The sequence below is a fragment of the Hoplias malabaricus genome, chromosome 2 (genome assembly GCF_029633855.1).
Source record: "Hoplias malabaricus isolate fHopMal1 chromosome 2, fHopMal1.hap1, whole genome shotgun sequence".
Taxonomy (NCBI): Eukaryota; Metazoa; Chordata; class Actinopteri; order Characiformes; family Erythrinidae; genus Hoplias; species Hoplias malabaricus.
Genome location: NC_089801.1, coordinates 28,150,215 through 28,162,423, shown reverse-complemented (window position 1 = coordinate 28,162,423; position 12,209 = coordinate 28,150,215). Strand labels below are relative to the sequence as shown.

The window sequence follows — 12,209 nt, the reverse complement described above, 5'->3', positions numbered from 1 at the left end:
AACAATAAAAATATCCATCAATTCTTTGTTTGGATGAAAGGCTGATCCATTTCCAAAAGATTGCAATCAGCAAGCAGTGTTTGTCTCCCCTTTTTTACCCTTCCAATTCCCATCATCTGCTTGTCTAAAAGCAGCTTTTGTGCTACAAACATGGAGCAGATGTTCATTAAGAGTGGATATAGATTTGCATAAGCTTTGGGTGAACAGCTACTTTATGAAAACATGTTTAAAGGCACAAGACATATGACTTCCAGGTGTTCCGTTAACTCCTTTCTCTTGGACATTAATGGCAGCATTCCAGAGGGGGTTTAACACTGTTCTTGACTTAATATATGTGTAATTTTCACTTATTCAGAGTGCATGCGTTGACTGTTAAAAATCCATTAGGCTTTAATTTATTCAAATTAGTCTTTTCTTCTTCTCTTTGCGAGGACTTTTCATCAAGCAATTATAGCAGAATTTCTTTAGCCTATTTAAATATTCACCCACTGTGAATACATGTACCCGTACAGTATTTTATGTACATGGGTTGCTTTGATAATTTCAGTTAAAAGTCAAAGCAGGATTTTCTCACATTTAAATAAAACCTAAAGTCAAACTTGACACAGATATTGACACTTCCAGTGAACAAGTTGTGTAGGTTTACAAAAGTAAAGCATACTAAATAATTTCCAAGAGATAATCAAACTGCAAACCTCAGAGGCCACAGCGCAGGAAGACTTTTAAACTTTGTTTTGGAGCTGCTCCTTCTGGCAATGTGAAAACATTGCACAACATTTAATGTGAACACAAGTTGCAACAGATTTTGAGGCAGCTCGCAGATTGTAGCCATTTTCCAAAAGGACATTTATTGTTGTTTTAAATGTATTAGGTTTTGATTGATGCCTAATTACTATGACACGTGGCTTTGTGGTTATGTGGGAGGAAATTTCATGGCTGTCATAGACACGTTTTACAATACACATGTTTATCATCACGTTTTGAAATTATACTTGAATGCTTTTTATCAGTAATTTTTTGTCAATGTCTTTCTATTATTAGTTTTAGTGCAGCACCATTTTTAACATTGCTAATTCTAGAATAAATCCTTTTTGAATACTTCTGAGATGTGGCATGCCAATAATAAAACAGTAGTCATAAGTATTTTTTTAGTGTGCAACATTTATTAATATCTCTGCTGTTGAAAGACTCTCCAAAATTGGAATATGTAAGTGAAGCTAAAAGAATTTTACCCAAAAATAAACATTGTTGGCTATTAATATTGGTCTTTGTGTCATGACATATGCACACAATAAAGAAGGATTTTTTTTTTATCATGTACAAAAATGAGACAAGAATTTGTTCTGACAATGATGATATTCAACTTCAATAGCTATGTCTTTTAGGCAACAAAAGTCTGTGACTGATTTGTTTCTCTCGCAAAAACACTGCACCTTTTCTGCTGTGAACTGTACAACTTCTGCACACTTTTTTGTATCCAGAAACATTTTGTAGAAATATGTTAACTATGCTGAAAAATTCTTGGACCTTATGTCAGATAGTTTGGTGTTGGTTTTATAAATTGCAGCTGTCTTTCCTTGTCTGTCTAGAATGTGTTTGTTATAACATACCGGGAACCAGATAATCCAGAGTATGCGGCTTTCCAAACTGAACTCCACAAGAGAGCAACACAGGACTTTAATGTTCACTTGGAGCCGTCATTGGTGAGCATTTCAACATAAAAAAATTTTAAAACATCCAATATGTTATGTTTTGTTTTAAAATGTATAAAGGAGTAAACCTTTTTGTTTTTCGTTTTCTTGATTTAATCACATTTTTTAGAAACCTTGAGGTTTGTGTAACATTTATCAGTTCAGTTTTTAGACAATTTGAGGGTAAAATAAAAAACAAATAAAACTGGGTGTAAAACTTAATTATTTCATTTTTTCATTTGGTATATAAAAAGCGAAATGGGCTTTCATTTGTTTGTCCATATGTTTTAATTTTTGCTTCTTATAATCTGAGTTTGTGGGGAGGGGGGGTCTTATTTTATGATTTTTCAGTTTTTTGCATGTCTATTGCTCCTTTCACCCAACCAATAACCAGCAGTTCTCTGCATTTCTGTCATTTTCCTGCCACAGAAAAGCCTGCATGTGTTCAAAGCTGATTAATCAAAATTATTTATGCCATTTCTTCAGGGTTTTGAATGTTTGAAATAATGAATGTCTTGTGCTGTACAGAACTGGTAAATTTATAAAGTAATGACCACTCCACCAAAAAAATAAAAGGGTCTGTAGTACATGTACTTCTGCACTCAAACCCCTGATTTTCCACTAAACAGTGAATAACATCTTCCTGCTCATCAAGGGCCAACATTAGACATCGACACACACAGTACAGCAATGTCAACATTTACATGGCCCTGGGAGCGAGGGAGGGCGGGGGCAGGATAGGATCGGGGGTCATACTGTTAATTGCTTATGTGATTCAAGAAAATCAAGTGAAGATTATTTTTTTCATGATTCATTACTTTCACTATGTGAAAAGCAGAAGTGAAAAATTGGAAAAATGTATGAAATACCATTTGTTTTTTTGCTATATTGAATCAAAACAAAATGAAATAAATATATTTAGTTTTATATGCATAAATGTTTTTCTTTTTTAAGGTTTAGATATTTAACAGTCAGGAAAAAGTACTGATAAACACTGGACCATTTGAAGGCACAGTCATATTTATGAATCAGTTATTATACTGTTCTACACTGACAGTTAATGGGATTCTGTGCAAATTCTGTACACATATTATCATTTAGATACTATGTGTCAGTTTACAATGTTTAAAAATGTACAGAATAATACAGAATAAGCAAACCTACCTTAATATTGTTCGCTACAGTTTGTGGTAAATATGACAAAAATATCTAAGTAAATATATAGAATTCTATATACAGTAAGAGATCTATATAAATGTTTTTTTCCAGTATGTTCCCAATTTGTATGTATGCATTACACTTACCAAACTTTTCTAAAAAATAGAGGGAAATGCAAGTGCCTTTTCATATTGAATTGTACTTGCGGGCCTTGGCATGGCGAGTAGAGATGCACTCAATAACATATTCACCCTCTATTTAATCCAAGTTGTCTAAAGTCCACTGGACAGCCGTCGTGTTTTGCAGAGTGCTCAGTGAACCATGCTGCTCCGTCTCCAGCTGCGGTACATAGCCACTGATCAGCTGTGACACAGAAAAACCGTGGAAACATGAGTTTGGCTTCCTCGTGTCAGGCTCATTTTCCGGAATCAGCTGAGCTCACCAACAGAATTAGATGACAAAAACCCTCTGCAACTCCAGAACTGTCCGTACCGGCCAAATATATGAACTTGTTGCAACATTGCAGGCGTTCTCACGAAAATAAGAAATCTTTGGTTTAATTGCTGATAGGCTGTTTTTGTGTAACTTCATTCTTTACTCATATTGCCCAAAAAAAGAAGCAGTTCTATCAATATGACACGTAGATGAAAATTGTGCTGTTCACTAGCAATGCCAGTGTTAGTAAGCCTAGATAGTAGGTTTATTTGGTGTTAAAAAGAAAAATCTCACACTAGGAGCAGCAGAGTTAAATAATCCATGCAGGTCCCAATAGGTATAAACATATTCAGAGCAAATAATACATTTGTTTTTCCTAATGTAAGAAACATTTTTGAATAGCAGAAAATAATAATAATTTTACCCTCAAAAACTAGCAAACAGCACTGGGGGAACAGTTTGTTTGTGACATTTGCTCACAAGAAGAATTGAAGAAACACATTGTTTTAATAATTGGGATTGAACCAATTTAGGCTACTCAGAGTGGGTCCTCCACACGGAGGTGGCCATGTTAATATCGTTTTAGTACAGAATTAAGAAATCTCTTTTATGCCCAGGGCACTAGGTATCAATTTAATTAGTGTTTCTTAATGTAACATATGAAGAAATATACTCATTGCTCTTTTAAACTTTTTTAAATTTTTTTTTATATATTTCCTCAAAGAATAGTGTCTGGTTTTATTAATTGCACTAGTAGATATCGTTTATACTTTTTGGAGTTGCCATCAATTACTATACTTATAAATTATTCACCCAAGCACATGCTTTTTTTATCACTTTTTTTGTGACAGTGCTCTTTCAGTCTTGCCTTTGTTGGTTTACTGATGTTTTGAACATGATGTCAGCATACAGCTTAAGAATGTATAACATTTTGAGATAACCCCCACCCCCCATTATGAGATAAACATTAAATTGATATCTAGTGACCTGGATGTATCAGAGGTTCTGTACTAAGTCTATTTTAAACATTGCCACCCCATGTGAGGGGCCTACCATTTGGAGTGTAAACATGTTTATTTAGGGATTCCAAAGCAGTTTGATTCTGTCTCATAGATTATAGAAAAGAAGCTAAATTAATAAATAATTACCTACGTGAATATTGTTTGCTAGTTCATGTTGCTAAAGGTGATTTTCTTTTAGCACATCTGTTTAGATAATTTTAGGAAGGCTGATGTTATAAAATTTTTGTCGGCCGTTTCAGAAGGACTACATTGCTGGCTGTTTCCATGACGGTTTCTTGCTGTATGCAAAAGCCCTGAGTGAGGCCTTAGCAGATGGAGTGTCTCAGAATGATGGCATCGAAATCACAACAAGGATGCAAAATCGCAGCATTTGGGGTGAGTTCGGCTAGTGATTACAGTGTAATGTTGTGTATATGATGGACTTTCAGATTCTTGTGGCTGAATAGTGTTTTTTCTTGCCCAGACTGAAGCGCATATTTTGCCGCTTATTTCCATTGAGGAATCATGGTCTAGTTACTTACATAGTGCTGAACAGTTTGGAGAAATAAGCCCAATTATTTTCTGTGTAAGCATCTATTCATCCAACATTTCATCAGGGGTTTGAATCGCCTTCTTTCTCTTTGCTGCAGTAACAGCTTTTACATTTCTGGATAAGTTTAAAATAAAATATTTGAAAAATTCCAAATATTGCTGTGAGGATTAGATAGTATTCTGCCTCAAGAACGTCTGCCTCAAGAAGATATTGGCACGCAACCACTGCTTAAAAAGCCAGTACTGGTATAGGTTACTACCCCTCTAGTTGATGTTTGGCATGTAGTATGTTGACCTTAAGCTCATGTGCAGGTGCTCCAAAGACTGCCATTTTATTTTATGTGTTACATGGCAATATTAGTGTGTACATCTTTGTAAGTCAGTGTGTGGCACACAATGTGTGTGTGTGTGTGTGTGTGTGTGTGTGTGTGTGTGTGTGTGTGTGTGTGTGTGCATGCTGGGCACAGCAAAATCAGAATACTGGCAATTCTGTTTGACGTGAACTGGAGTGTCAGCTGCTATTGTTAGAGCATTTTTCGGAGTTGATGCTAAACTATGGAACTCCCTTTCAGCAAGTACAGGGGTCAGGGCGCTGTGATTGAGAGCCTGTCTCAGTCAGCTCTTCCACGGAAAATCTGTTTCTAATATACAGCCCATCTGCCGAAACTTCTCCCTGGAAAAGAGTTAAGACATGAACTCTCCTCCTTGTTGCTTGCCAAAGGCTTACTGGAGCCAGGCATAATAGTGTGCACAGGGTCATGGTGGCGATAAAGAATGTTTGTTGTGTTTCCTGTCAAAAATAAGCACCTTATAGGGGCAAATACATGCTACAGGAAGAGTAAGTTGCTTATTGCTTTTCTAGATTGTTTGCTGTAGTCATTGGAAGGTCAAGGCACCACAAAAAAATGAAAAAATGAGGCAGATAAAAAACAGTGTTTTCACTCTTACTTGTACTCTGTGACCTTAAAATTTCACTTGCCAGTTATAAGGACTTTTTCTGCCAGCTTCACCTTCTTGCCAGCTCAACAAATACATAATATAGATTGAATATGTAATAGTTTTGCATGAGTATTACATTTCTGACTTAAAATGTTTTAATTATTGAGTGAAAAAACAACTCAATCATATAAGTAAATAGGTAGTTTGTACATATTTGCTGTACCTATTCTACTACTTTGAGTAGTACTTACACTAGATGTTGAATGGTTGCTGTGAGGATTTGTTGACATTTTGGCATGAGAGCATTAGCAAGGTCAGGAACTAATGTTGGGCAGTTTATTGTGGATCTCAAACTCCCTCCAACTCAGCTGCACTGCTCCACAGCCCTATGCATGGGGCTTTATACCTATCTAGCCTATGTTTGGCAATAAGAAAGTGATCCAAAAATTTCCCATTGTGTTTACTGCAGTTATATTATCTGTACATGAAAGTTTGTATGTTAGTGTCCATAGTGGGTGCACTGTAAATTATAAAAGGGTGTCTAAAAGCAGTTACACAGTAGCTGTCTGTGTTTAGACACAGAAGGCTCTAATTTTATGGATAAAGAGCAGGCACAGAAATACAGCACAAGGCCACAGCACTGACTTTTGAATGCATGGCAGAAGCTTAACATGGAATTTTGGGAACAGAACAAACACCAAATATTTTCTGTAAGCTGAGGATCCAGAGGGCAGACAGTATTATTATATTGTTATTTTAAACTTTATAAGATAACCAATTCAACATTGTTGTTATTACTATTATTATTATTATTATTATTATTGTTATTAGTAGTAGTAGTAGTAGTATCAATAATAATAATAATAATAATAATAATAATAATAATAATAATATAGATACATTTGAATGTAATTTTTTTCTGAAAAGAGGCTCTATCCTCCATATTACAGGTCACTGTAACATCACAACGATTTTCAAGTTGTAATTTTAAGGTATAATTATTACGAAGTGTTATTTATGAGTTTCTTTAAGCCCAGTCCAAGGCAGTCTTGGCACTAATATGTTTTTTTAATACAGAATCAGTTCCAAATAAAACACTGTGCTGGTGGAATTTAACTGTCACACTCCCAGGGATCACTGTGTGTCCCACCTCTGTGTCACGGCACTGGAGCAGTTTTCATGTCCACCAAATTACCAAATCTCCAAAACTGCACCTGCGCTGCCTGAAGTTAGCACAACGTTACTGCTTGAGCACAGACATGAAAATAAAACCCAAAGAAAATAACATTTAAAAGCTACTATAAAAACTTGAAGCAGTTTGATATTGTAATTCAACATATTACGTAGTCTGTTCCACTAAAACCAGTTAAACAGGATTAATTACACTCAGTTTATAATGAAAAATGCATTTCTTCACTGCTCTTGACATCCAGACAATATCCGCGTTATGCTCAGCTTATTGTGATTTGTTTATCCTAATAATGTCAATGTTAATGATCACTGCTGTATATTTTTGGAACAGCTGGTTGTCTTCAGACTGGATCATTGCAGTTTATTTGATCAGTGAGTTAATGTTATTTGTGTTTCAGGGGTGACAGGCCTTGTTAGCACAGACGGAAACAGAGCCAGGTACACTGACTTCAGTCTCTGGGCCATGAGCAACTTGACAACAGGACAATACGCAGTAAGTTTGTCTCAGCTACTTAACCATGACTCAAAATGTGAATATTGATTAATTCTTTTGGGGTTTTTGTTGTTGTTGTCATTCAAGTGTAAAATAATTCTGATTGGACCAATTTCCAAAATGACCACAGCTGGAATTTTTTTTCCTTCTGCAGTATATTAACGTTTCAGTTTCCTTTCTGTAAACACAAATGTGGCTATTCATTAAACCCAAAATATAACACAATCTGGTCTTTTACTGATGAAAAATATGACATCAATTAAATGTTTTTAATTTGCACTTTTGACTGAATTTCTCAGTGTATTTTTCCATGAGGTCTGAAATAATTACACAAAAGGCATAAAGAGAGGATTTGAGGCATATACGTCAAGGGTGTTGGCATGGTGGTGCAGCACAGGGACTGTCGCTGTCACACAGCTCCAGGGTCCTTGAGCCCTGTTTGTTTGAGCCCTGCTCTGGATGACTGACCTTGAGGAGGTTGCTGTGTTCTCCCAGTGTCTGCGTGGGTTTCCTCCAGGTGCTCCAGTTTCCTCCTACGATCCAAAACCTCATGCTGGTAGATGGATTGGCTACTCAAGTGTCCATGGGCTGGCGCACCTCCAAGGTGTGTTTCCACCTTGCGCTCAGTGATTTCAGGTAGGCTGACCCACCACAACCCAGAACTTGATAAGCAGTTACAGACAATGAATGGATGAATGCCAAGGGGGCCCTAGGAGGGTAAATGTGCTGTAGTTCAATGACTTGGGAACTTGGTACTCAGCCGTTCAAGGCCGGGAGTCTGACAGAGCACAATTGGCCTCCCCCTCCCCCCCTGCCTCTCAATGCCATGTTAGCCAATTTATTAACTAATATAACAGAACTGAAAACCTTCCTCTGTATTAAGTGTTAAATTAAAATCTTAAATGTATTAAGATTTTCAGTGGTGTCCTGTTTTGAGCTAATTACAACCACAGAATAGCAGTTCTATAGTAAGTCATTACTCCGAATTATCAACAAAAATTAACTATTTTTCTTACAGTTTCAAAATGTCTTGCATTGTGTTTAGTTCACATTGAATCTATTAGTGTTTCCTGCCTTGGTAGATTTCCTCTGTGTGTTTCCACTGCAGTTGAAGCAAAAGCTTTCTAGTGAACAGCGTGATAATAAATAACAATTGCAGTTGTATAAAGTGGGTTTAAAACACAGTAACCTGGGCCACATGTCACCTACTCTGCAATTACAGGAAATTATGCCTTGGATAGAATGTGCGACCTTCCGAGTCACATGCTGACTTTAAACAGAATGCTTTTCTTGTCTCTCACCATTGGTCTTAACCAAAAACGGCTGCTCCAGAGCTTGTAAGGATGTAGTTGGCTTTTCAGCATGAGTTCATTCAGAACTGTGTGGATTAAACCTGTGCTTTATGTGGAGTTCTGCAATTGATTATACCATATAGAACTGCATATAATTTGAGGGATTTTCGATCTTCTTGGAGATTAACTGTTTTTTAAGCTGAAGGAGCTGGAAAAAGCATCTGCAACATATTAGTAATCCTGATTGCAGACACTGCTGATTATTTTGCTGAACACTGTCTTGACATTTATGTATAGACTGGAAAGTAACACAAGCAGTCTTTCATGAAAAAAGAATGTGACGAGATGGGTCAAGAGTGCTTCGTTTACGTTGTTTGAACAAGAATGCAGCTTTCTAGACTGAATCCATTCAACAGTCAGGTTGCATGACACATATCTAACCTGAAACACAGGTGCACTGTTGCCATAGCTACACCATAAACCTTTAAGATGTTTAGAGTATGCTTCATTTACATTAGCTCTTAAAACTCTGTGCGTTTTCAAAAGGATATTATGAATATTGGCACCACCTCTAAAGCTCAATCACCAACAGCAAAAGCGGAAAAAGTTTCTACAGCTTCACAAATAGGGTTCTTAATTGGAAGTGTGTGATTATGCTAAACATGAGGGCAATTACTTCACTCAATGTTATGATTGTGATTATTAGTTATGCTCACTTTCCTTTCAATGCAATCAGAGAAGACTGCGGAGGAGTGTTAAACCCAGCACTCACAGAAATTTTACATTGGCCAGCACAGTTGGTCAGAGTAATGCTAAGTTAATAAGCAATGTGGTTTGTATAAATTTATTAGAATGAAGGAGGCTTTGTACCAGAGAGGATTCTAATTATGCCCTTTATTATTTCACAGACTGACCAAAATTGCAGTTTTAGTTCACATCTCATTAAACCTGCTCTCATTAAACTGTCTTCAGTTCTTTGAAAAAAAAAATCACTTGTTTATTCATTTCTTTTCCAGTGTCAGTTAAAGCTGAAATAATTGTTCTTATATCGAAATTTCAATTTGAAAAGAGTGCAATTTCAGATCACAACTTTCATTCATTCATTGTCTGAAATCACTTATCCAATTCAGGGACACGGTGGGGCCGGAGCCTACCCAGAATCACTGGGCTGGAACACACCCTGGAGGGGGCGCCAGTCATTCACAGGGCAACACACATTCACACCTAGGGACACTTATGAGTCACCAATCCCCACCTACCAATGTGTATTTTTACACTGTGGGAGGAAACCGGAGCATCTGGAGGTAACCCAACTCCTCGCAGACAGTCTCCCGGAGCAGGACTCAAACCTACAACCTCCAGGTCCCTGGAGCTGTGTGGCTGCGACAGAACATGCTGCGCCACTGTGCTGCCCCAGATCACAACATTTGCCATGTAAAATCCAGCCTACATTAATAAGAACAATGTATTAATATGGTTAAATTGGGACATTTAGCTTCTATAAAGAGTTCTTTGGTTAGAGGTAGCCAGAAAATTTGCTGTCTACATATCAACAATTAAATGAAAACCCGAGACTCTATATTCAGTATCCACAATTGAAGCCAGATATATAAGGATAGGACCTGGACCTATAAAATATAGAAAATACTTGTAATTAAACTTGCTATCATGCTACTGGTCTGCAAAAATGCAATTAGATATTTCTATACAAATTTTAGAGTCTGTATAAAATACATTTATTTTCTTCATTTAATTTCATGCCAAAATGGCCATAAAACAGTAACACATTAATTGAATGAACAGTAAGTTTCAGATGATTTCTGGAGAAATTTTTATTATTTACTTCAATAAGGAATATGTTACAATGTTGCTTGATATTGATTTAAACATATATGTAATGGTCAGGATGATGTTAAATAGACAAAAAGGAAGAAAAAATGAGGTACTGATGTTCTTAGAACATTATTTCGACCAGCTCTAAGCTCTGAAATCAAGACTGTGTAATGTTTTTGGGATTACGCTGATCACGAGAAGCAGAATATGTATCCAGATTTTAATGGAACTTTTGAAGTATTGAAATGTCCCTGCAGAATTTTTAAATGTTTGTAATTTAGGCACCCTAATGAATTAATAATAATAAAAAAAGATGTCATGTCATGTTTTTTAATTGTTAAGGCTTCTAGATAACTTTCCCCTCTCCCCTGTCTTTTGTACTTTTCCCCTGATGCAAACTTGTACTTGCATATGGAAATGAAAAAAGGTATCATTGCACATCTCTGCATTACAATTTATTAACAGTAGTATCAAAATATGTATATGTATAAAATTGTGTGCCAGTTTGTAGAAGTTAATAGTAAAAAATTAATTTAAACAATCTTACTTAACAATTTTACATCAACAAATTCTCTTCTTCAACCATGTCTCAGTATGACACTGACATAAGCAAACTGTGTGTGTGTGTGTGTGTGGGTGTGTACACAATATACACAAAATATAATATAAATATAAAATATATATATAAAAAGATGAAGATCAGGATGAACTACTGCTTTGTAGTTCAAGAATGAGCCAGTTGACATGACATGTGTTTTTAATTTTTCTGGCATAGGTTGCTGGCTATTATAATGGCACTACTAAAGAGATTATATGGTCTAAAAAGGGTATCCAGTGGCTTAAGGGACCACCGAATGATGACCCTCCATGTCTGATCTCATGTGAAGGTATGTTTCCATTTGTTTGTTTATATATATATATATATATATATATATATATATATATATATATATATATATAGAGTCACACAGTTCCAGGGATCATCACGCTCCGGATGACTGTGTGTGAGGTGTTTAGTGTGTCCTTCTTGTGTCTGCGTGGGTTTCCTTTGGGTGCTCCGGTTTCCTCCCACGGTCCAAAAACACACAGTGGTAGGTGGATTGGTGACTCAAAAGTGTTCATAGGTGTGATTGTGTGAGTGAATGTGTGTTGCCCTGTGAAGGACTGGCACCCCTCCAGGGTGTATTCCTGCCTTGCGCCCAATAATTCCAGGTAGGCTCCGAACCCACCGTGACCCTGAACTGGATAAGTGGTTACAGATAATGAATAAAAGAATGAATGAATGAATAATGAAAAAAAAGAATATATATATATATATTGTCATTTATAGCAAATCACCCCAAACTGCCCTCTGAAATAATGAGAGAATCCAGCTCTCAAGTTGCTGGTTAACACTGGAAATATTAATAGATGTGTTACTGAATGCAAAAAGGTTTCACAGCACTTTATACAACCATGCAGTCACCTGACCAGATGTTATGTTGCCTAGTGACAGGAGCAAGAGAAAAAACCTGAATCTCTCACTTGGAATATAGATGTGTTCTTGTTGACTGGAGCCTGGCCTGTATGTTAGTCTGCTAACTACAGTGTATAACAAAAGCAAATACAACCCTGTTCAATATTA

The 12,209-nt window shown here is 36.4% G+C and overlaps 1 protein-coding gene across 1 annotated transcript in view; it reads left to right on the top strand.

The window, feature by feature from the left end:
* npr2 (natriuretic peptide receptor 2) overlaps positions 1–12,209 on the top strand; it is a 55,900-nt gene that overhangs the window by 13,894 nt on the left and 29,797 nt on the right. The window contains exons 3-6 of the mRNA XM_066660261.1: positions 1,590–1,703; positions 4,546–4,681; positions 7,366–7,460; positions 11,361–11,472. Coding sequence (XP_066516358.1) covers positions 1,590–1,703; positions 4,546–4,681; positions 7,366–7,460; positions 11,361–11,472 — 457 coding nt within the window. The remainder of the gene's footprint in view (positions 1–1,589; positions 1,704–4,545; positions 4,682–7,365; positions 7,461–11,360; positions 11,473–12,209) is intronic.